The 26,463-nt window shown below is 32.3% G+C and overlaps 3 protein-coding genes and 1 long non-coding RNA gene across 4 annotated transcripts; 3 read left to right on the plus strand and 1 right to left on the minus strand.

Annotated features, from left to right (window-relative positions):
- Nucleotides 1-253: 253 nt before the first annotated feature.
- Nucleotides 254-1,183, plus strand: LOC132602661 (uncharacterized). Its single transcript, XR_009567858.1, has 2 exons — nt 254-386; nt 837-1,183. It is a non-coding gene; the product is annotated as an uncharacterized LOC132602661 (long non-coding RNA).
- Nucleotides 1,184-5,229: 4,046 nt separating this feature from the next.
- LOC132602662 (uncharacterized) lies at nt 5,230-5,915 on the plus strand. Its single transcript, XM_060315460.1, has 3 exons — nt 5,230-5,410; nt 5,500-5,585; nt 5,650-5,915. The coding sequence occupies exons 1-3, from the start codon at nt 5,275-5,277 to the stop codon at nt 5,752-5,754; spliced, it is 327 nt and encodes a 108-aa protein (XP_060171443.1). The 5' UTR covers nt 5,230-5,274; the 3' UTR covers nt 5,755-5,915.
- A 9,410-nt stretch (nt 5,916-15,325) lies between these two features.
- LOC132602663 (fruit-specific protein-like) lies at nt 15,326-16,018 on the plus strand. The gene is made up of 2 exons (XM_060315461.1): nt 15,326-15,481; nt 15,558-16,018. The coding sequence occupies exons 1-2, from the start codon at nt 15,388-15,390 to the stop codon at nt 15,773-15,775; spliced, it is 312 nt and encodes a 103-aa protein (XP_060171444.1). The 5' UTR covers nt 15,326-15,387; the 3' UTR covers nt 15,776-16,018.
- Nucleotides 16,019-21,655: 5,637 nt separating this feature from the next.
- Nucleotides 21,656-22,069, minus strand: LOC132601960 (cysteine proteinase inhibitor B-like). The gene has a single exon (XM_060315004.1). It carries the CDS (start codon nt 22,067-22,069, stop codon nt 21,656-21,658), a length of 414 nt encoding a protein of 137 aa, XP_060170987.1.
- Nucleotides 22,070-26,463: the final 4,394 nt, after the last annotated feature.

Here is a 26,463-nt window from a genome sequence, read left to right on the forward strand (position 1 = left end):
GTTTTATTTCATAATACGTTATCAGCACGATGCTCGCGATGAGGGGGTGTGTTGTGAACTTGAAGTTCCCACATCGCTCGCACACGGGATTGTGTGCGTGCTTATAAGCTGGGCCTGAAGCCTTTACTTGTATACGTGTTTTAAAGCCGTGAGGTGCGCCAAAGCGGATAATATGTACAAGCAGTTTATAACAGTGGAAACATTTTCCGATATTTAAACAATTTTACAAGCCTATATAAGTAGCCATTCATCAAAGAAGAAAATGCACCCACACAATTTAGCTCAATTCTCACAATCAGCTAAGCCAAAGTCTGTTAACATGGCTAATAAGTCCGTGTCTCACAAGGTTGTTTTCTTTTTTGGTCTTCTTCTTGTTTCACTGGCCAGTAAGTAATTAGTAACTTCATCATCTTTTAGTCTCTTTATAAAATATTATTATGTATTAGAGGTGGTAAAGCTAGATCATAAAAAATATGAAATATTCATTTTGTTAATTTAGTTTATTTTGACACGCCCAATTCTGTCCTTCTAAGATTTGGACTATGCAAACCTAAATAGATCAAGGAGAAACCTTGTTAAAATACTTTTAAAAATATGTGTTTTGTTGTTTGATATGTCATACATAGCCATAAATAACTCATAAGAAAACAAACAACATTTACGCGGATTAGATAATGAATTATTATTTAGCTCATCTTGATCCAGTGCAGGTAACCAACATTGACCTATTCATTTATTAATGCAGTCCATTTTAACCCCACTAAATTCAGCCCGATCCCTTCATTCGACACCCATAATCGCTATTTGAAATAATTGATTGATCTTATGTTATGCAGTTGATTCATTTTGGTCCTCAAATACTCAAGCAATGGCTCTGAGAGACTAACCATTAGAAGCACAAGTGATTAAGCAGGTTGTCCTCCCAGATCTTCTAAAATATTATAAAGGATGTGACAAACCTTGCAATTCTCATGCAGATTGCAATTACAAAGGTGGACCGTGTACACAATGTCGGCTCAAATATGGCAAGCGATCCAAGTTTACCACATGCCAAATTTGGAAAAATTGACCGATCCATTTGAATGTCGTATGAAAAAAGTAGTGTTTTCTATGATCTTATCTGTATTACCTTTCTTTTTTGGTTTCTCATTGAATAAAGAAGTAGTTCTTAGTTAGTTTTTCATTTCTGTTCGTTTCTTGATTGGATTCACGTCAAATAGTGAAAACTGTTTTGCCTAAAATTAGTTTATTAGGTCAATAAATCAAATTATTAAGATGAAGGTCACAAGTAACGTCGTGCATGATTAATTCAAATTCAGTTAATCTTTGTAATGTGAATGCTATAGAAATAACGTAATAAAGATATACAGTAAAATAAATAATCGGATTGAAATACTACGTAGAGAAAAAAAGATGAAGAGATTCTTATTAAGTATTCCGGTCGTGAACACAGATAAACAACGATGAACATAGATTTTACGAGAGAACATGTATAATAGTGCGCGAGTTTTTATGATTCTCTCTAGTGCTAGTGCGTTCTATAACCAATTCAGAGTGCACATGCGCGCTATAGCAACTATTGTGCAATAATCAATAGAATATTGTGCTATATATTTATACCAAACATTAATAAAAGTGAGTCATCTTTTGGATGCTTTATATAGTAGCAGCCAGAGAGAGAATGCAAATGGGACACTAGCAATGGATAATAAAGATTTAAAGAAGATATTTTTGTATTCAAACGATTTTAAAAACCTATATATGTAGCCTTTCATCAATCAATTATGAATATGAACTCACAGTATCAGCAACTCCAAACTTAACATGGCAAAGAAGTGTGCATCGCACAAGCTCTCTTTCGTATTTTGTGTTCTCCTTATGACTTTGGCTGGTAAGTGATTTCATTCATTTTTATCAATATTAAAGCATCAATTGGTGTTTGGTCAAATTTTCAAAAGTAGAAGCTAACTTTTCAACTTTTAAAATCAGTTTATGCTACTATTCAAGAATCCTTATTTTATTTCCTAAGAGGTCGTTTGGTGCATGGTATAAGCTAGGATATCCCAACAATAATTTGTTTGTATCATGTTTGGTAGAAGGTATAAATTTAGCCGGGGATAAATTTATACCTTTTACCGAACAAAGTATAAAATAAGCACAATCCTAAGGATGGGATATCCACCTTATCCCACTATCCTTGGGATTATTTTATCCCGGAATAATTTAGTCCGCGTAGGTTAGCTTGGCTAAGCACATCATCTGTCTAAACTTTGATACACACTTTTAACTTCTCAGAAACTTGGCCAACATAGTATGTCTCTTTGTAAAGTACTACTATTTCTTATGTAGGGATCTTTACATAAATAACCAGTCGGATTAGATTTACTGTTTACTTTTCCTAACCGATATTATACATAGATTATATACTGACTATACATGATTATACACATAATATACATATATTATATATATCCGCTCTTAATATAATGGATTGGATGGGTGATTAGTTAAATTAATTCCATTATATATATTATGTATCTCTACTTATATTAAATTAATTTGATTGATCTTATGTTATGTGATGCAGTTGGATCCATTTTGGTCCTCAAACACTCCAGTGATTGCTCTACGAGGCATCCCTGTAGAAGTACAAGCGATTTAGCAGATTGTACTCCCAAATCTTGCCAATAAAAAAGGATGTTACAAACTTTGTTCATCTGATGCAAATTGCAATGATATAGGCTCAGAGTGTAGGCAATGTCGAACGGCTCATAATCATTATGATATTACAATGAGATGCTATCAAAGGATTTAATTTTAATCTCGTATAATAATTAAAAGTGTTTTCTATGGTCTCATTTTTTTTGTTCTGAATAAATATATGTAATATTAAAACTCCTAAGCCTGCTTATAGTGTAAGGTGTTGTTATTTTCTCATTGAGTATGTTATTTAATTTTCATTATTTATCTTACTGGTGTCACAAAGCTCAAAATAATTCTTTATTGTTTATGCTTCCAGATCATCATGGTCACCGGCCAATATCATTAGCTTTATTTTGATATCATTTATTTTATTTCTCCGAGTTGAGGGTATTCATTGATTGCAAAGGCAATTACACGATTGAACATACTAACAATTAAAATGAACTTTCAATAATATCACAAAACAAGCCATTCATCAATTTATACGATTTATATCATCATACACCAATTTATAAGAAAAAATAGGGGAAATTGGAGCAAAAGAAGATCGATGGCCTATAACACATGAATGCAAGGCTCCAACTCATACGTTCATACGCATATCACATTGTACACAAATGAGTTTGAATTCTACGTGCCGATGGTATAAAAATATTTTGACATAATTAAGTTATTTATAAGATAATTATAAGTAAATTTTTAGAAGAAACGTTAAGTGATAATGTAGTAAGAAGTAATCCAATCTGCAATCGTGAAGGTAAAATGTTTACGAATATGTAAAATATATTAACAATGTCAATTTATATAACTTAACCATTATATAACTTAACCAATTCGTGATGGTGTATATTATATACAATCAATACCTCACTTATTAAGTAATTACAGATAAGTAAATCTTTTGATAAACATTAAGTGATAATTTGATAAAAATAATAACCAACATATTATCCCGGGTTAACATTCCCATATAGTATAAAAAAAAATTGAGATAATTTTAGAGATCTCCCAGCCTCCAGGTTTAGCTTCATAACGCTAACTTCCCTTATGGTTTATGATATAACGTTTACCTCCCGTATTTTTTCTAGCAATACTTTTAACTTATTTATTGTTAATATACAGTTTTATAATCTGACCAATTTGCATTTTCTAATATAATTTTAATTTTATAAACAAGGAGGTTCAAATTAAGCAAAAACCTAAATCGCTAGAAATCAATTAGCAGCTTCTCAACATAATAATCTGTTGTAAATTTACTACTCCTATCCATTATCAACTGCCTTTTATTCAACAAGAACACATAACATCATCAAATTAGAATCAAATAAAAATACTACAATTTAATTAGGCATGAGTATTGGACAAATTAATCTGTTTGAGCAAATCACTTGAAATCTCCAGTTGCCTGCAATGAAGGTATTATTTCTAAATGTATTAACTCCAACACTAATATGAAGAGTAATCTTTTCAACCATAAAAAAAAAAAGAGTAATCTTTATGAATAGTTGGAATAAAACCGGGTGATGATTGAAAATTCTCTAATTGTTGTTCTATTTCTCAGTCAATTAAATAAAAATACTGGAAATTCATTCCATTAGTTTGATTTAGAGGCGAATCCAGAATTTGCAATTTATGAGTTGCTATAGCAATCTTAAGTTAATATTATAATAATAATTAGGTTCACAAACAAATAATTATAGATGTTTAAAATAAACTTCTATATATACTTAGTCTAAGCAAAAATCATTGAGTCTCACGTGAACACATAACCAGACTTCTAGATCCGCCGCCCAATTCGATCTTTTGCGATCCCAATCATAAGTACATGTGTACCAGCAATAAAAATATATGATCAATGGGATTTATAGATAGGGTTGTGTCTCAGTGATGAATACATAATGGCAATGGATACACAAATAAATAAACAGGGAAGATGACAATTGCTTTCACCAAAAATAGAACTGTTCTTGTAACAATTGTTCATTGCTAAGATGTTTATTAAATTAATTCAATAAAAAAAAGAGTAAATTAGCCAGAATATAAATCTTATATAGTAATAAAATGTTTAAAAGTATTGTTACAAATAATACCAAGGAAGGTAAGTGTAATATTTTTCAATCATAAGCATAATTAATTTTATGAAGCTAAACGTAAGGAAAGGTTTTTGAAATTATCACAAACTCTTACAATGTCAGTGTATATAACTGAAGTTGGAAATTTTAAAGTCATTTTTATCCTTATCCTCCCAAGATTTCATGATAATGAACTTTAAAGTCAGTCCTATTTGCAGCCTGCCATTAAAATAAAACATATCAAAGAAAAATCGCCGTTAAAATAATGAATTTTATGTCTGTTTATACCCAAGTGCCAAAGCTCTTTCCACTACTTTGCTGATTCGACTAACAATTGGGGCCAACAACAAGGGCTACTAATACTATATTTGTATAAAACATTTAGGTTACTCAATAATATAAGTGAGTCATCTTTGGATATGTATGCATTTTTAGCAGCCAGGAGAGTGAGAGAGTGAACATATAATATGGGACACTAGCAGTGAATAATATATGTTTCATGAGAGATATTTTTATATTTAAACAATTTGAAAGCCTATATATATGTGACCTTACATCAAGCAAGAAAATACACTCTGTTAACATGGCTAGCAAGCTCTCTTTCTTCTTTTGCATTCTCCTTGTTTCACTGGCTGGTAAGTCATTCTTAGTAACTTCTCTTTGTAAAATATAATTATGTATCAGTATTGTATGTACTAATAATTTGATTAATCATGTTATGCAGTTGATTCATTTTGGTCCTCAAACACTCAAGTGATGGCTCTGCGAGATCTACCTTTATTAGAAGAAGCTGTACAAGTGATTAAGCAGGTTGTCCTCCCAGATCCTCTAAAATATTATAAAGGATGTAACAAACCTTGCGATTCTCATGCAGATTGCAATTACAAAGGTGGACCGTGTACACAATGTCGGCTCAAATATGGCAAGCGATCCAAGTTTACCACATGCCAAATTTGGAAAAATTGACCGATCCATTTGAATGTCGTATGAAAAAAGTAGTGTTTTCTATGATCTTATCTGTATTACCTTTCTTTTTTGGTTTCTCATTGAATAAAGAAGTAGTTCTTAGTTAGTTTTTCATTTCTGTTCGTTTCTTGATTGGATTCACGTCAAATAGTGAAAACTGTTTTGCCTAGTAAAGGCTGTTTTTTTTTTTTTTTTTTTTTTTAATTTTTCCGCCGTAAGTGTCGTCTCCCTTGTATTGATAAATACATAGAGTACAACAAAGAGGCAAGGGGAGCTTAGCTACCAGTAAAAGCTGGGGTGCAGCGAATGAGGCTGCTTCTTCCTTAACTAGATGTCTCGATTTCGAGCCCTGAATATAAAAAAATTCTTGGTAGGAAGCGCTTCTCTCGAATTAATAGATCCTAAGTGACACGAATCTGAATTAATCGAGCTCGAATCTGGATATCGAACATCCAATGAAAAAAAAAAAGGTGACTAGAAAAAAAAGAATGAGGACAGACGATGAAGATGGACATATGTATATTAAGATCAATTTTATCATTGTAAAGAATTCCGTTCTTAATTATAAGATTACCTTAATATTGAAGGGGCCTATGTACGTGGTAATAGACATTTGCAGACTCATGCTGCTAAATATTTTCATACCTTCGTTATGAACTTGATCATCTCAAAATTGCAGAAATATGTACCCAATGCATGATTATAAAATTTTTAGAAATATAATTTTAACACAATTATTGGTGATTAAAATAAAAAAAATCCCCAGTAATTAATACTGAACTTCACATGCCACGTTTCACTCACTGGTCTCATCCTGATCACCAGCTTCAGCACAAGTTAAATTTTCACATCCTTACCCTTACAAGTTACGAGATATCATTATTTGTTACTTATAACATTTAAAATTAATTCTTCTTTGGACGTGCCTCCTCATGAGTAAAGCCGCAATTAAAATAAAACCCAGCGATGAAAAAATAAAAGCCGCCAATAAAGTAACGTATGCTATGACACTAATCAATAGAATATTGTGCTACACTTTTGAATCAAACATTAATTTTTAATCTCTCCGTTTACTTTTACTTGTTGACTTTAAACTTTTCATCTTATTTAAGAAATAATAAATGAAGTACATAATTTACTAATATACTCATATTAATTGATGCATATTTTTATCGAATTAAAAAAATGATTTGAAGTGAGTAGTTAATACTATGAGTAAAATAGAAAAAAATAAATTATCTTATCTTGATATGATAAAAGTAACAAGTAAAAGTGAAAATCTATTTTGAAAATACTGAACAAGTAAAAATGAACAGAGGAAGTATTTCTTAATAATAAAAGTGAGCCATCCTTTGGATGGTTTATATAGCAGCAGCCAGAGAGAGAGTGCATGGGACACTAGCAGTGGATATATATATAAAAGATTTAAAAGAATATTTTTTTATATTTAAACAATTTAAAAGCCCTATATATGTTGCCTTTCATCAACCAAGAAAATGAACTCACACAAGTAGTTCTTCAAACTCTGTAAACATGGCCAACAAGTTCTTATTTTGTGTTCTCCTTATCACACTCACTGGTCTGTGACTTCTATAATATCCATTAGTCTTTTCATAAAATATATTCCATTCATTTCAATTTATGTTTTTTATTTTAATTTTTTAAAATATTTTATATTTAGTGGAGTAACTTTTTAATGTCAACATCTCACCTAGCATGTGATAGCAATTTGATATACATATATATATTGTACACATATTTAATTTTAGATTGCATGATTCAAAAAAATTCTTTATTTTCTTAAACTCTGTGTCCGACCAAGCTAATAAAATACACAAGTTGAAACGGGAGGAGTAATTATGTATATCTCTACTTAGTATATAATTTGTAATAATTTGATTGATCATGTTATGTTATGTTATGTTATGTTATGTTATGCAGTTAATTTATTTTGGTCCTCAAACACTCAAGTGATGGCTCTGCGAGACCTATCTTTATCAGAAGAAGTGATTGAGCAGGTTGTACAACTCCGAGGAGGAAAGCGTTGTTTCTCCACTTGCTATTCTCATGCAGAATGCGCTAAGCCGTGTACTCTATGCAGGCAGGCGAGACCTCATTATGACCCTGAAAGGAAATGCTTTAAGCCAAAGTGATCCATTTATTCAATCTCATATCATAAAATGTCTTCTATATGTATTTTATTTTCTTCCTGCATCTTCTGAGCTTTGTGTCGTTTATAAAAGAACTAGTTGGTGATGACCCTTGTCGTTATATATGGCCCCAATGTTATAAAGTTGGAATGATGGTATAATGGTTGTATTTGCTTTAATGTGAAAGTGCCTAAATCTTTTTTATTGAAAACTCAGCTTTGATACCTCCTAAAGTGGGCAGAATAGGAGAAGAGGAACTAGTGTCAAAGCTCCCTAAGGCCATATCTCATTCCACGAGCATGCGGATGAGATGAAACTTCATGGAGGAGTGAAGGAAGTCAAGAGAAAGAGTTAGGAACAGACGGCGCCTCATTTGGAGTTCGAATCATTGAGAAAGGCCAAGTGTGATTCTCGGGCAGAATCATGTCTAGGGTTAAAACTTGGGCTTTTCTTTTTAAAGCATATATAAGGAGGCACAGGTGTCTCAGCTCAACCAGCCTCCCCCGTGCGTGCCACTATCAAGCCGCACCAAGTGAGCAACCTTGAGGACCAACCTCAAGGGCCTGCCTAGGCATCCCCAAAGGGTCCTAGGTACCCATACGAGTTACGCAACTCTATGGGTGGCGCTCGGCCACAGGCTAGCGTTGGGTGCCCAACGAGAGCCGGAGGCTTGACATATGGACCGACCATGTCCTGCGGGCTATCCTTTGGAATGAGAAAGCCCTCCGCGCCGATTGAACACTCAGGAACCAAGAAGAAGAGAAGATTTTTAGTGTGTTATTTGACAAGAGACATCTGAACCTGTATATATAGATATACAACAACTAAAGGTCAAAATCAGAATCGCCTATTAATATTCGGAAAATAAAGATTTCCATTAAACTTTTAATTAGTAATAATGAACGAAAATAAAGGTTGTCATTAGTTTAATCTTGACTAATGAGCTTTGACCGACTTTTAATTCTGGGGAATGAAGGGTTCTACCTCACGTATATCTCATGCGCAGAGAGGATGGAAAATCGATATTTTTCATGTGTGCGAAATCACTTCTTTTTTCTAGCTGTTTACAAGCCGAATAATGCACAACTCAATATAAGGAGAAAGAAAGTTCTTTCCCCAATCTCTTTCACATAAGATAAGGATGAATACAAGAAAATATTTTGACTTTGCATAATTAAAACAAGGTGAACAACGGGAAATAAGAGAATAACTCCAACGTCATCTGCTCAGTTAAATAACTAATAGTCACCACTCCAAAATTTTAACATGAGACGTTTTGGGGCACCTACAAAAAACAAGTTCACGCCAATCAATTAAAAGAAGTTAGAAATTGTAAAAGAGTGCCAAAACTGAATCCATTTTGCTTTGTTTTCACATTGGAAGAAAAATATTGTAAAGGAGAATTGTTGTACTTCCAGCTGAATATCAATAGAGCAAGACGTAAAATATATAGGACAATCAGTATTCACATGGAGAATTCGGCAATCACAATGGAATGAGTACTATGATTGGTGATTAAAAATAGAAATACGTGGAGTATTACGCTAGAAGATATATATATATATATATACGCACTAAAATTGTAAAAGATATTTAGTAAAAGATAGAGTAGTAATAACACGTTTGAACTAATATTTTTTTAATGATAACAATACTAAATATTGAACACATTAAGCTTAAAGTCAATCTTCTTAATTAGGTTCATCCACCCCCTTCTTTCTAATTAAACAAAAGCATCCGTATTAGGAGGGGAAGAAAAAGTGCCTCCACAATAAACCGCCACTAAAAATAGAACTTGTCGATGAAAAGAAAAGACGCCGTTAAAATAATGTATTTTATGACTGACTCTACGTACGTAAGTTCCTAAGGGAGAATATTAGCTACGAGTTCAAACAAATTAAATAATTTTTATTTAAATTTTATATTTATATTAAAAAAATTATTAAGTATATATAGATATCTAAATATAAATTTAATAATTCAGACAAGTTATCCAGAATCCATAAATTTTCAATTTTGAGTACTCCGGCTCTGCTTTAATGGAGCTGACAACTTATGCTATACTATAGTCGGTCCTTCACTTGAGCAACTTATGCTTTAATCAATAGAATATTGTGCTATATATTTATACCAAACATTAATAAAAGTGAGTCATCTTTTGGATGCTTTATATAGTAGCAGCCAGAGAGAGAATGCAAATGGGACACTAGCAATGGAATAAAGATTTAAAGAAGATATTTTTGTATTCAAACGATTTTAATAACCTATATATGTAGCCTTTCATCAATCAATTATGAATAGGAACTCACAGTATCAGCAACTCCAAACTTAACATGGCAAAGAAGTGTGCATCTCACAAGCTCTCTTTCGTTTTTTGTGTTCTCCTTATGACTTTGGCTGGTAAGTGATTTCATTCATTTTTATCAATATTAAAGCATCAATTGGTGTTTGGTCAAACTTTCAAAAGAAGAAGCTAACTTTTTAACTTTTAAAATCAGTTTATGCTACTATTCAAGAGTCCTTATTTTATTTCCTAAGGGGCCGTTTGGTGCATGGTATAAGCTAGGATATCCCAGCACTAATTTTTTTTATCATGTTTGGTAGAAGGTATAAATTTAGCCGGGAATAAATTTATATTTTCTACCGAACAAAGTATAAAATGAAGCACAATCCTAAGGATGAAATATCCACCTTATCCCACTAACCTTGTGATTATTTTATCCCGGAATAATTTAGTCCGCGTAGCTTAGCTTGGCTAAACACATCATCTATCTAAACTTTGATACACACTTTTAACTTCTTAGAAACTTGGCCAACATAGTATGTCTCTTTGTAAAGTACTACTATTTCTTATGTAGGGATCTTTACATAGATAACCAGTCGGATTAGATTTACTGTTTACTTTTCCTAACCGATATTATACATAGATTATATACTGACTATACACGATTATACACATAATATACATATATTATATATATCCGCTCTTAATATAATGGATTGGATGGGTGATTAGTTAAATTAATTCCATTATCATTATATTTATATTATGTATTTCAACTTATATTAAATTAATTTGATTGATCTTATGTTATGTTATGCAGTTGATCCATTTTGGTCCTCAAACACTCAAGTGATTGCTCTACGAGGCATCCCTGTAGAAGTACAAGCGATTGAGCAAATTGTACTCCCAAATCTTGCAAATAAAAAAGGATGTTACAAACTTTGTTCATCTGATGCAAATTGCAATGATAGAGGTTCAGAGTGTAGGCAATGTCGAACGGCTCATAATCATTATGATATTACAATGAGATGTTATCAAAGGATTTAATTTTAATCTCGTATAATAATTAAAAGTGTTTTCTATGGTCTCATTTTTTTTGTTATGAATAAATATATGTAATATTAAAACTCCTAAGCCTGCTATAGTGTAAGGTATTGTTATTTTCTCTTTGAGTATGTTATTTGATTTTCATTATTTATCTTACTGGTGTCACAAAAAAGGACCAAAATCATCCATAATGTTTGGGTTTGGATTAAAATCATACATATTCTTTCACATGGTGCACTAATAGTACATTATGTTTGCATAAGTGGTGCACTTTTAGTCACAATCCCAAATAAATTTAACGGAAAAGAACAAAAATGCACCTGAACTTTTAGAAAAGGTATAAAAATACCCTTTATTCATCTATTTTGCTAAAACTACCCCTCAATTCAACTTTTTGGCTCATTTATTCCCCTTGACTAACGGACAACACTAATCTTTTTTTAAAAAAAAAAAAAAATTGCACGTGACATTTTATTACTGAAAAATTGATTTATTCTTTTAAAAAGAAATCTGAAACCTTGGAATTTTTTTAAATTTGGACAACTTTTTTTTAACGAGTAAAACCTTGACTAACGGACAACACTAATTTTTTTTCTTTTCAAAATGTGAAAAATTGGATTTTTATAAAAATCTGAAAAAATTAAATTTTTTATGGAAAAACTGTGTTTAAAAAAAAAACCAGAAAACTATCTTTTTTTAAATCTAGAAGAAAATTATGGAGTATTAGTTTTGCACATTTTACTTAAAAAAACAATCAGTTTTTCAGATTTAAAAATTGAATTTTCTAAAAAAAAAATGGGGTTTCCACCCGTTAATTTTTTTTTTTCCAAACTTAAAAAAATTCCACATGTTTTAATGAAAATCCAATTCTGTTATATATATATATATATATATATATATATATATATATATATATATATATATATAAGGCTTACTGTTATTTGTAGAATAAGGAAAAATAATTTTTCAACATCCATTTCTTTAAAAAAACAAATGTAGTAAGCCTTTTATATATACATATATATATAAAAAAAAAAAAATAGAATTGGATTTTCATTAAAACATGTGGAATTATTTTAAGTTTGGAAAAAAAAAATTAACAGGTGGAAACCCCATTTTTTTTTAGAAAATTCAATTTTAAATCTGAAAAACTGATTGTTTTTTTAAGTAAAATGTGCAAAACTAATACTCCATAATTTTCTTCTAGATTTAAAAAAAGATAGTTTTCTGGTTTTTTTTTTTAAACACAGTTTTTCCATAAAATTTTTTTTTTTTTTCAGATTTTTATAAAAATCCAATTTTTCACATTTTGAAAAGAAAAAAATTAGTGTTGTCCGTTAGTCAAGGTTTTACTCGTTAAAAAAAAGTTGTCCAAATTTAAAAAAATTCCAAGGTTTCAGATTTCTTTTTAAAAGAATAAATCAATTTTTCAGTAATAAAATGTCATGTGCAATTTAATTTTTTTTAAAAAAAAAAAATTAGTGTTGTCCGTTAGTCAAGGGGAATAAATGAGCCAAATAGTTGAATTGAGGGGTAGTTTTAGCAAAATAGATGAATAAAGGGTATTTTTATACCTTTTCTAAAAGTTCAGGTGCATTTTTGTTCTTTTCCGTTAAATTTATTTGGGATTGTGACTAAAAGTGCACCACTTATGCAAACATAATGTACTATTAGTGCACCATGTGAAAGAATATGTATGATTTTGATCCAAACCCAAACATTATGGATGATTTTGGTCCTTTTCTCTGTCACAAAACTCGAAATAATTCTTTATTGTTTATGCTTCCAGATTATCATGATCACAGGCCAGTATCATTAGCGTTATTTTGATATCATTTATTTTATTTCTCCGAGTTGAGGGTATTCATCGATTGCAAAGACAATTACACGATTGAACATACTAACAATTAAAATGAGCTTTCAATAATATCACAAAACAAGCCAATTCATCAATTTATACGATTTATATCATCATACACCAATTTATAAGAAAAAATAGGGGAAATTGGAGCAAAAGAAGATAGATGGCCTATAACACATGAATACAAGGCTCCAACTCATACGTTCATACACATATCACATTGTACACAAAAGAGTTTGAATTCTACGTGCCGATGGTATAAAAATAATTTGACATAATTAAGTTATTTATAAGATAATTATAAGTAAATTTTTAGAAGAAACGTTAACGGATAATCTAGTAAGAAGTAACCCAATCTGGAATCGAGAAGGTAAAATGTTTACGAATATGTAAAATATATTAACAATGTCAATTTATATAACTTAACCATTATATAACTTAACCAATTCGTGATGGTGTATATAATATACAATCAATACCTCACTTATTAAGTAATTACAGATAAGTAAATCTTTTGATAAACATTAAGTGATAATATGATAAATAAGTAATTACAGATAAGTAAATCTTTTGATAAACATTAAGTGATAATATGATAAAAAATAATAACTAACATATTATCGCGGGTTAACATTCCCAGATAGTATAAAAAATCTTTGAGATAATTTTAGAGATCTCCCAGCCTCCAGGTTTAGCTTCATAACACTAACCTCCCTTATGGTTTATGATATAACGTTTACCTCCCGTATTTTTTTAGCAATACTTTTAACTTATTTATTATTAATATACAGTTTTATAATCTGACCAATTTACATTTTCTAATATAATTTTAATTTTATAAACAAGGAGGTTCAAATTAAACAAAAACCTAAATCGGTAGAAATCAATTAGCAGCTTCTCAACATAATAATCTGTTGTAAATTTACTACTCCTATCCGTTATCAACTGCCTTTTATTCAACGAGAACACATAACATCATCAAATTAGAATCAAATAAAAACACGACAATTTAATTAGGCATGAGTATTGGACAAATTAATCTGTTTGAGCAAAGCACTTGAAATCTCCAGTTGCCTGCAATGAAGGTATAATTTCTAAATGTATTAACTCCAACACTAATATGAAGAGTAATCTTTTCAACCAAAAAAAAAAAAAAAGAGTAATCTTTATGAATAGTTGGAATAAAACCGGGTGATGATTGGAAATTCTCTAATTATTGTTCTATTTCTCAGTCAATTAAATAAAAATACTGGAAATTCATTCCATTAGTTCGATTCAGAGGCGGATCCAGAATTTGAAGTTTATGAGTTCCTATAGCAATCTTAAGTTAATATTATAATAATAATTAGGTTCACAAACAAATAATTATAGATGTTTAAATTAAACTTCTTAAATAATATATATACTTAGTCTAAACAAAAATCATTGAGTCTCACGTGAACACATAACCAGACTTCTAGATCCGCCGCCCAATTCGATCTTTTGCGATCCCAATCATAAGTACATGTGTACCAGCAATAAAAATATATGATCAATGGGATTTATAGCTAGGGTTGTGTCTAGTGATGAATACATAATGGCAATTGATAAACAAATAAATAAACAGGGAAGATGACAATTGCTTTCACCAAAAATAGAACTGTTCTTGTAACAATTGTTCATTGCTAAGATGTTTATTAAATTAATTCAATAAAAAAAAAGTGTAAATTAGCCAGAATATAAATCTTATATAGTAATAAAATGTTTAAAAGTATTGTTACAAATAATACCAAGGAAGGTAAGTGTAATATTTTTCAATCATAAGGATATATAATTAATTTTATGAAGCTAAACGTGAGTGAAGGTTTCTGAAATTATCACAAACTCTTTACAATGTCAGTGTATATAACTGAAGTTGGAAATTTTAAAGTCATTTTTATCCTTATCCTCTCAAGATTTCATGATAATGAACTTTAAAGTCAGTCCTATTTGCAGTCTGCCATTAAAATAAAACATATCAAAGAAAAACCGCCGTTAAAATAATGAATTTTATGTCTGTTTATACCCGAGTGCCAAAGCTCTTTCCACTACTTTGCTGATTCAACTAACAATTGGGGCCAACAACAAGGGCTACTAATACTATATTTGTATAAAACATTTAGGTTACTCAATAATATAAGTGAGTCATCTTTGGATATGTATGCATTTTTAGCAGCCAGGAGAGAGAGAGAGTGAACATATAATATGGGACACTAGCAGTGAATAATATATGTTTCATGAGAGATATTTTTATATTTAAACAATTTGAAAGCCATATATATATATATGTGTGACCTTACATCAAGCAAGAAAATGCACTCTGTTAACATGGCTAACAAGCTCTCTTTCTTCTTTTGCATTCTCCTTGTTTCACTGGCTGGTAAGTAATTCTTAGTAAAATATAATTATGTATCTGTATTATATGTACTAATAATTTGATTAATCATGTCATGCAGTTGATTCTTTTTGGTCCTCAAACACTCAAGTGATGGCTTTGCGAGATCTACCTTTATTAGAAGAAGCTGTACAAGTAATTGAGCAGATTGTACTTCGAGATGTGCGTTGTTTCGACCGTTGCAAGACGAATGCAGATTGCAAAAATGTAATAGGCCCGAGAAAGTGTACGAATTGTCGTAAGGGTTATACGTCTGTGAAAAAGTGCTACGCTAATTGACCAATTTTGTGTGTCAACTTGTAAGATTAAGAATATAATTGACTTTATCGTTCTGAATCCTACTTCATATAAAAGAAAGCAACTAAGTTTAGGTGCTTCAGTTATCAGTTTCATGGTCGTTTGTTTGGCATTTGTGCTCAAGGATGTGATGATAGTTGTATATCATAATAAATCAGTTCTTTTGGTTGTAAAAGCAATTTACTGCAGCTTCAATAAAAACTTTCAGCAATGAACTTAAAATGTTATTTATAAAACTTGTTTTTTCTATTTTTACTGGTGAAGTCATTTTTTTTATTTTAAAAAATTTGTTTTCCTAAGAAAAAACATGAAGGAATTAAAAAGTATTTTCTAAAAAATATTTTCCTCCGTAACAAACACTCCCTAGTTCTTAGTTAGTTCTCCACTCCTTTTATTTATAGGATTGCACAATGTTCATAACATGAGCAAAAGACAAAAAATAATCATGATAAATCTACTTGTGTTTAAAATTTATTTATACCTCAAAATGGGTTTCAAGACAAACCTGGTGTCAAGAGTCATAACTCCAAATTTCCTCAATATTACGGAAAATTCACGTCGAGACCGATCTTAATTTTATATCAACATCTTGATCAACGGAACTCACGAACAAATAGGATCAATAATATTGTGCTGAAATTTTTTTCTCAAAAGATTCCAACTCACGATAAATGGAACAACAAATCAATTCTCTTGTCAGAGATTTTCAATAAATGGAACAAGAAAACAATTCTCTTGTTAGAGATTTTTCTCTCTCGGTTTGGTGTAGTACTCGCACTTTCAACAAAGTGTTTTTCTCATATTCAAAATTTGCTATGAAACTTTTCCATCACCCTTTACATGGAATTACCTTAGAATATTTTTCCTGTTTAGATAAAGTAATAATTTACTTGGCCTAAAAATTTGATTTCATAGTTAAAGTTAAGCTACCCGTTATTCTCCTATTCGAAATAAGAGATCCCATTAATTCTACATGAGTTTGATTGCCGTGTACAGCAACAAGTCCTTCATGGACTTCAGCGACGACCGCAGCTCCGCCACACATCCACCTCATACTAACATCACGAATCCACCGCTTTGCCACCATTCTACCATTAGTTTATTGGGTATGCTCATATTGGTTGCTGAAGCAAAAAAAGACATTACATATAAGGTGTGATACTTTTAATGGTGTGAGATCCTACCAAAAAAATCATGCAAATTTTATCCCAAACGAATAATATCATACCATATTAAAAATATTTGTGATTTGTTAATTTTAAACCAATAACTGCTATTAGATTCAATGGTTCGGCGATGAAAATGATGGAGTGATGATGTGGGATTCGAATTAGCGTCTTTGCCCTATACGGATTAGTTAATTACTTTTACCTTTTTGGTGGCTATAATACTTGGTTGATGTGGTGATACACAGTTAATCTTCAAATAAGTCCGTGCAATGATGAGTCATGTGAAATTTAGTTCGAAGAATAAATTATTGTGTGCGAACAAAATTCACGTTGTTATATTATATTAAGCCGTTACCTTTGGGTTTTTACGCTTGCGACACTGAATATACCAGGACTTTTAGACATCCAATTCAATTCTAAGTGAAGGTTTTATATATCTAGATCTATTTGTCCTTGGAGGTAACAGCAAAGGGATGAAGATTAAGGAATGGAACCAAACAAGTTATCTAAAGGTTTTATAACTACCTGCCTTTTGTTATCTTCTAAAAGTCAAAGTTAATGAGATTTGCCTAACAGTTTACTTCTGGTCTTCCCCTCAAAATCATTCTTGGGGTCATTCAAGTTCTGTAGATTCAAGTCTTACTAAATTTGGATGCCATTAGGCTTTGTAAAATTCTCAAAGAATTCCAAGGACAAAGTCATGCAGTAAATTAAATAGTCGAGGCTTAAATTCCTTAAGAACATCATTAAGGCCTCATTTGTTTTCATTAAGATTAAGACGTCTGAATCTGAATGCACATCTGAATCATTAAGATGTTGTCTCTAGGTCTGAATACTAAATGATTAAGACTGTTTGTTTTTCAATATCTGAATATGCATAATGTATTTATTTAAACATAATAAAAATACAATTCAAATTAAAAAGTAACTAAATGTCACACCCCGATCTTACTGGGGTGTGATGGGCACCCGACCCCATATTCGGAGGCGAGCGAACCCACTGACTCTTATTACATATATAAACTCTTGAATCAATTAAGAATAAAATACATAGTAAGCTCTCCAATTTTTTTTTTTATAAGTAAAGTCTATCATTATGTGGGACCCATGACATGAAACATAATAACATATCGGCTGGCGAAGCCGTCTACAAAGCTGACACTCTATACCCATGACTCTGTCTGCAAAGTCTCTAACATTTATCAGACATCGTAGCACATGTACTCTGACTCGGTAGCACTCCAGGATCAAGTGGAGCTTGCCAACTCTGCTGGAATATCTTCTATATTAGCTTCAACTCATCTGGGTGTACCTGCGCGGCATGAAACGCAGCCCCCGAAGAAAGAGGGGGTCAGTACGAGCAATGTACTAAGTATGTAAGGCATGAATAATAACTGTATGGAACATAGAACATGTCATAAGATAAAAGAGTAACCTGTACATATGAGTGCCTTTTAGAACATATGCCATGCATGCTTGTCTGGTCGTATCATATCATGTCATGTCATGTCATAGCGCCGAACAATGTCGGCTCGCCCACATAGCGCCGAAATACGTCGACTCGCCCATATATCCCGCGTCCGGGCATCCCGCGTCCGGGATGATAACGCCAGCTGACCAGGTGGCAATGCAACATATGTCCCTTCCCCTTCCCCATATATCCCTTCCCCCACCCCATGTACATATACATATCTCATATACATATGTCATATAAGGATGCAGGAGAGCCCAAAGAAAATCATGTGTCCATTGGAGTGACGTAAGGTCGGTAACCTCCGATTATATTATGGAATAGCCATGGACGTCGTGTCTCACCTTGAAGGAACTAGTATTATAAGGCGAGACTACCAATGAAGAGTGTCATCATGAGAAAACATAAAACAGGATCATAAGGCATCGATCGTTTCATATACTTGGAACCTTTAAAATAGTGAATATCCATAATAGAGTTGAGAAATCAAGAAATAACTTAACATTTTCATATTGTCATATTCATGGTAGGAACATATCGTCAACATATCTGTCATAGACATTTTCTCATATTTGACGTCAGCGTTGTCATTGTAATACATATCCATCATTTTTGTCATAAAAGCTTACAATCCCATAAACCTTTGTTTTGAAAAATACGGACATTTTGGAAAAACATTTACGAGTTATTGGAAAGAGAATCATGCCTTGGAATCGTAAACATATAGCCTTTGAAAAACAAGTAAGATATGGAAACAATTTTAAAATCACCACATCGGATCATGCCTTTGAAAGAAAGGGACGAGCCTTAACATACCTGTTCCACGTCCTATTTGCTACGCTTATGTGTCCGAGCTTGTAAGTCTACATTTAAGATAATTCACACTAATGTTAGCCTTTTCATCGTACACTTGTACCATAATTCAAATTATATTATTTTATATTCTGCCGAAAATCGGGCAGCATCTCCCCTGTTTATATACCTAGCCCAAATTTTTAATTCAGCAGCCAACAACAACAACAACAACAACAACAATACCAACATCAAATATAATGTTTCCAACTCCAAAATATCTCATAAAACAGCCCACACGCTGTTTTTCAACTTTCATAACTAATTAACTCAGTATACAATTATTTAATCGCGTATTCTTCGTAAATAAACTAGTATTAGCACAAATAGAAAGAGATTCATACCTTTCTCCCTTTAATATTTCTTAATCTCCACTTTTCCATGCTAAATTTAGGCCACCACACACTGTTATATGATTCTGCACCAATAATTATACGCTACCCGGACTGAAATTTGGAATTTTATACCTGGTTTGGGCAAAATTTGGTTTGGGGAGTTGGGGAGAACTCTCCAGATTTTTGGAGAGTTTTGGGGTGTGTTTTTCGTAGGTTGATCTGAAAATGAGGGGGGTTTCCCCCTTTTTATGATGTTTAGAAGCTGCCAGAAACGACTGGAAAAATGCTCAGCGCGATCGCGCTGCCTTCTGGCGCGATCGCGTAGGGTTATTTAAATTCCTTCTGCGCGTTCGCGCAGGGTTAAATTTTCTGACTGGATGTTCGTTCAGTAAAACGGTCATAACTCTTGATCCCGATATCGTATGAGGCCCCACGACCTATGGTTGGAAAGCTAATTCAATTATCTAAAACTTTTATTTCTGGGGGTTTTCCCAAATTCCAAACTTATAATGCCGTTTTTGCCCTTTCAAGTCAGATCATCCGAAAACGTTTCCTTAAATCGTCCTTTTGGAGGGCTTATGCCCATTTTTGGCTTATGGGTCCTTCTTAGTACTTGCTCAACTTTCCATATACTACTCGTATGTATCTTCATATATCCTTTATAAAACTTTGACATGTGGGCCCCACTTAGCTTGCAGCAGCGAGGGCTTTTCGTCAATTAACATATGAACTAATTTACACCATATGGTCTCCAAATGTCATATATATGCCATTATTACCTTCTTATAACACAACCTTCATTCTGAAATTGATTTTCAGATTTTTGTTCAGCGCGTTCGCGCCACGTTGGGGGCGCGTTCGCGCTGTATTGGCCCTTTGGCCCATTCTAAGTCGTCTACAGTTTTTGGTAACGCAAAATTTTTCCGGGATGTAACACTAAATAGTAGAAAATAAATACAAATTTAATTAAAAAAAATTATTTGATTAAAAAAAATGAAACATTTATGCTCACTAGTAAAGGTGGAGATGTTTTGTAGTCGTGGTGGGTGGTGAGTGGGGGTGGAGGGGTGAGTGGGTGGTTGGGGTGAAGGGTGGGAGGTAGTGGGGGTGGGGGTAGGGTTGGCATGGAGTGGGGGTGAGGTTGGTGGTGGGAGATGAGGGCAGTGGGGAGTGGGGGTGGGTGGTGTGGGGTAGGGATTGATGGTGGGGGTGGGGTTGGTGGTGGGAAATGGGGGTAGTGGGGCTGGGTGGTGTAGGGTGGGGTTAGGGTTGGTGGTGGGTTGTAGTGGAGGGTAGGTGGGAGGTAGGGTAGGGTTGGAGTGGAGAGCGGGTGGGGGTGAGGTTGAGATGAAGGGTTGGGGTTTGGGTTGGAGCTGGTGATAAAAAGTTCCATACAAAAATACCTCTGAACGATATTAACACTTGGTTCAAGATCTTAATGATTAAGACCTATTCAGACCCAATAAGTGCTTAGATCTTAATATAAACAAATGCACTTAATGGTTTAAGGTCTGAACCATTCAAATTCAGACCTCCAATAAATGCAAACAAATGAGGCCTAAGTATTTATGTCCCCACGAGTCTATTTTTCCTAACATATCAATATGATTGGTCAATGAATTGAATACTTGTTAACACTGCATTATTATTTTATTTTTTCATTCGTGATCGAGATCAACTAAATTTCAATCATGTGAGTAGTCTTGCTTTCATTTATATTCAGTGTCCGGTACCTGTATTATGATCGATCAATTCTGAATTCGCGCAAAAAGTGCCACATTAGAGGCTAAATAGCTTCATAATATAAAAGTGACTTTGTACATACTCATGACTCAAACTCAAAACTTCTGTGGTAAGAGATAAGAAGTACTTACCGCTATATCACTACTCTGGTTGGTTTCTACACCATACATACTACATTCAAATAAAAGGTTACAAGAATTTAAAGAAAAACAAACGGAATATGGCGTAATTAGATTAAGTCCACAGCAACTCAGCAAGTTTACAAAACATTATTCTACTAATACCGTCATAACTAATTATCATCATTAGTAGGAAAAGGTGAAAAGTGAACTAATTCCTTCTTTTTCTCCCAGGATTTTATCACCAATTCAGCATCAAATATTTTCGGAGTTCCCGAGGTAAATGCAGACATTTTAAGGTAATATTTGATCCCAGAAACAACTTGTGTTTCTGCCTCAACAACCTCAGCAAATATCAAAAACTCAACATTGTCCTTCTGCATTATGTGATTGTACTTCCTTAAACTCTGGTTGTACTCTTCCACACAATACTTACCCAATTCTTGAATTTTTTTGTTTGTTTTCACATCCTTGATTGGACTTCTTCCCCCAACTTTTCTTCCAAGAACTTTTGATGGGGTTGAACAAAATGATGTTATTATGAAGAGGGTGATGAGAAAGGAGATGATTTTTGTGGATTTTGTCATGTTTTTGGTGATTGAAATTTGATGGGAATGTTTTTGGGAGATGAAGTGAAGAGTGGAAGGATTTATATAGGGTTTTAGTGGTGGAGAGACTCCCTCAACTTTATTTTATTTGACATAGTTTAGCTCGATACAAATTTATGGAAAAATAATTTTAAAATTTATAGTTTTGAATATGCATGTCATAATATTTTGTGTAGCTACAAATTTTTTTTGAAAGCACGTCATAATATTTGTTTGTCAATAAAAACTTTTCATAAAGAAAATATCGAAATGCGTCGTTCTTTTAATCGGACTAATAAATAAATACCGCCAAACAGAGTGGAACGCATAATAACAGACTAGTACAAAAATGAACAGAAATATTTTTCTAGATAATGTATTCTCTCTATTTCAATTTATAAGTGGTCTTAGATTAGTATAGAGTTTAAAAAAGAAAAAGGAAAATACATTCTCCCTATTTCGATTTATAAGTGGTCGTGTTTAAGAAAGATAACAAGAAAATTTGTCACATACCAAACTTACGCTCAGAATATGTGGTCATAAACATATCACGAAATCTTATGTAATTATAAAAGCATCCCGTTAAAGAGAAAATTGTCAAAAATGGTTGATATATAAAAATATGTTAGTTTAAACGAACTGAAAAAGAGAAAACATATTATGCTCTAAGATACAGAAAATTAATTTAGACACACAATAAATTGATATTGATTGAAAATGTCAATTTAGGATAAAATATAAAGTTTTAAACTAGCACAATTTTAAACTTCACCAATAAAGATTATGATGGGATGAATATGATCCCTTCACTCTTTTTCAGAGGTCTTAATTCGAGCCTTGAATATAGAAAAAATCTTACGCGACTCGAATCTGAATTAGCCGAGGCTCCACTGCTAATAACAAATACTGGGGAAAAAACAACAACTCTAAACTTCAATATTCTAACAAATTGGTTATAATAATCAAGCTGATATACATTTTTTTTATTAGGTTGCATATGCTCGATTGTGTTGTAAAATGGTGAAGCGACACGTAATAAAATGAAGAGGATGGTGGACACACCTACAAGATGCCGCGTTCTCTGATAACACTGTGGAAAGAAGACGAAATAGTCTGATTAAATATGCTTTGTTTGTTTGTCAGTAGGTCACACTAGATAATCTTGAAATGAGGATAATGTCAAACCAATCAAAAAGGAAATTACAATATATGCTATGTTATTTTGTCTTTTTGAAGGTAAGATCACATTTAATTTAAAGGGACAAAAACAAAACCATAGGACTCTCTCGCCCCTAAAATATATGTCACTTTTTTTGAGAATTTAATTTCGAATCTTCAAAGTTAAATTAGAGCAGATCAATTTATTACTTATGTAGGGATCTTTACATAAATAGCTAGTCGGATTAGATACACCGCTTACTTTTCCTAACTAATATTATACATAGATTATATACTGACAAACGATTATACACATAATATACATATTATATATATATATATATATATATATATCCGTGAATTATTCTTAATATAATGGATTGGATGGGTGACTAGTTAAATTAATTCCATTATCATTTATATTATGTATCTCTACTTATATTAGATTAATTTGATTGATCTTATTTTATGTTATGTTATGCAGTTGATCCATTTTGGTCCTCAAACACTCAAGTGATTGCTCTACGAGACATCCCTGTAGAAATACAAGCGATTGAGCAGATTGTACTACCAAATCTTACCAATAAAAAAGGATGTTACAAACTTTGTTCATCTGATGCAAAATATTGCAATGATAGAGGTTCAGAGTGTAGGCAATGTCGAACGGCTCATAATCATTACGATATTACAATGAGATGCTAGCAAAGGATTTAATTTTAATCTCATATAATAATTAAAAGTGTTTTCTATGGTCTCATTTTTTTGTTCTGAATAAATATATGTAATGGATATTAAAACTCCTAAGCCTGCTATAGTGTAAGGTACTAAGGTGTTGTTATTTTCTCATTGAGTATGTTATTTGATTTTCATTATTTATTTTACTGGTGTCACAAAGCTCGAAATAATTCATTATTGTTTATGCTTCTGGATCATCAGGTTCACCAGTATCATTAGCGTTAGTTTGATATCATTTATTTTATTTCTCCAAGTTGAGGGTATTCATTTATTGCAAAGGCAATTACACGATTGAACGCCAGACATTCACTTCACTAACAATTAAAATGAACTTTCAATAATATCAACAAACAAGCCAATTCATCAATTTATACGATTTATATCATCATATACCAATTTATAAGAAAAAATAGGGGAAAGAGCTGAACGCATATGCTGCGCTTGGACTGGTCCGGATTTATTATTTAGACATTTAAACTTAACCTTATGAATACTCGAAGTGAAGTGCAGACAATCTGTGTCAATTGAACACACATTTTGCATCTCCAAACAAACTAAGGTGATTGTATATCACTCGCTGCCAACCTGAAAAACAAGACCAATAAGAAAAAAACACATCGCTAAACAAAAGAAAAAAAAAAAAATCAAAATCTGAAGACCTTTTAATTTTCATCTGTTAGCAATAAATCACCTATGTCAGCAATAAATCCATCGATACAAGTTTATGAAAATTCAGCTAAGTCATACTATATTATCACACAAAAACATGTAAAATGTTATAAATGATCTTCATCGTGAACTCCATTAACTTCATTCGCCATTAACGTTGCCAGATGCCGCTAAGCTGGAAATCAGTGTTGTCCTTACGTTTTTGAAGCCATTCAGTTAATTGTTTTGCCGTTTTCCCCCTCCTCGCCATTGATTTTTTTCCCCTCATCTTCATCAACAAGTAGCTAAAATACATTTATCGCATTTTAATATAAATGAAGAGGAAGGCCAATTTTTAAAGGCGTGAAACCAAGAAGCGGCGAGAACACCTCTGTCATCACTCTTGTGAAGAGTAGAGATAAAAATTAGCTAGGAAGAGTAAACAATGGACAAGGAACAACAACAACAACAACATATCAAGTGTAATTCCACAAGCGGGTCTGGGGAGGGTAGGATGTATACAGACCTTACCTCTACCTTTATAATAGACAAGGACCAAAACCAAAAATAAATTAATTAGTCATTTTGGAGGCATCCAACACGCTGTTAATTAAGGATTGAGATCTACGCATCGCGCCACATCAGCACATCGTGTCTTTGAGTTAAAGGTGTTCAATGGGAACAAGGCTAAATTTAGGTGTCTAAATGGAAAATCTTGACAAATTTAAAGTGCCGCATACGTATTCAGCCTTTGAAAAAAGGAACTTCTACTGTTATGGGATTTCATAGTACATAACATACCTTATTATCTGAAAGTTATATCATTGAACTATCTCAAAGATGGATCTAAATGAAGGAGCATGCCTCTGCTTCTGATATCTTAAAATAAAGTATATGAAATATGAAGAAATTACCTCAAGAGAGAGATCAAAATGTTGTGCCTCGGCTTGGAGGTTAAAGAATGTGGATAAAATTCCAACATTCAACTCTTACATAATGAAATTCTGAGCGAAATTTCTAAGCCTTGAGCGAAATTTCATATATGTTTTGAATAAAAGCTCCTGTTATGTTTGGCAAACGGAATTCTCTTGCTATGTTTAGTAAATATGGGTCTAATTTCGTATATATAGGTGATTCTCCCTTTAAAGAAAAAATTTTAGGAAGGTTGATATCGTATTAGCTATCAAGATTTATTTGTGAATCTTATGTATTGAGTTAATATCATTATGGAAAAGTACTAAACAAATTTAGTCAATCAAACATAAAGGAGGCTAATACCCTGTTTGATTAAAGTATCGAATTAGCTAAGAATGATGAAAGAGTTGTGGATTAATTAGATTGGGTAAGCATACGCTATTGGAAAGTCATTGATCAAGTTCTTTATTTTTCTAAGAAAAAGATTTGGATCTTTTAGTACACAAAAGCTCTGAGATAATTTAGCATATACGTGCAACACACGTGATGAGAAACTGGTTTATATAGATAGATAGATTGAAATGTATAATTCCTGTTATCTACACCAGAGGAAAGCTTCCTTAACAGAAACAGAAGGGGGGACTTCTACCTTAGTGTTTGTTCTTCTTGGTTGAACATTTACTTTAATTTTCCTCTCCCCAATATATAACATCTGCAAATAGTAAATGATTACCAAGTTCTCTCTTTAATATCATAACTTCGATCACATAACACAATATGAAAATGCACATTAAAATAACATACTGCAATCGTAGTAGTTACTAGTTATTAGGTACTAGAATATATTCTCTCATATTTCCCCCACACACACAAAAAAAGAAAAAAAAAAAAGACAAAAAAGAAGGGAGTGCGACCTCCACAACACCAAAAAAAGAAAA

The sequence above is a fragment of the Lycium barbarum genome, chromosome 7, assembly GCF_019175385.1.
Source record: "Lycium barbarum isolate Lr01 chromosome 7, ASM1917538v2, whole genome shotgun sequence".
NCBI classification, from domain to species: domain Eukaryota; kingdom Viridiplantae; phylum Streptophyta; class Magnoliopsida; order Solanales; family Solanaceae; genus Lycium; species Lycium barbarum.

Bases quoted from the DNA above. Each gene is read 5' to 3' on its own strand.
- LOC132602662 (XM_060315460.1), top strand. From the start codon at position 5,275: ATGAGAGATATTTTTATATTTAAACAATTTGAAAGCCTATATATATGT. The intron at 5,411-5,499 runs GTAAGTCATTCT...CATGTTATGCAG, and splicing joins TCTCCTTGTTTCACTGGCTG to TTGATTCATTTTGGTCCTCA. The intron at 5,586-5,649 runs GTTGTCCTCCCA...ATTCTCATGCAG, and splicing joins CTGTACAAGTGATTAAGCAG to ATTGCAATTACAAAGGTGGA.
- LOC132602663 (XM_060315461.1), top strand. From the start codon at position 15,388: ATGTGTGACCTTACATCAAGCAAGAAAATGCACTCTGTTAACATGGCT. The intron at 15,482-15,557 runs GTAAGTAATTCT...CATGTCATGCAG, and splicing joins TCTCCTTGTTTCACTGGCTG to TTGATTCTTTTTGGTCCTCA.
- LOC132601960 (XM_060315004.1), bottom strand. From the start codon at position 22,069: ATGACAAAATCCACAAAAATCATCTCCTTTCTCATCACCCTCTTCATA.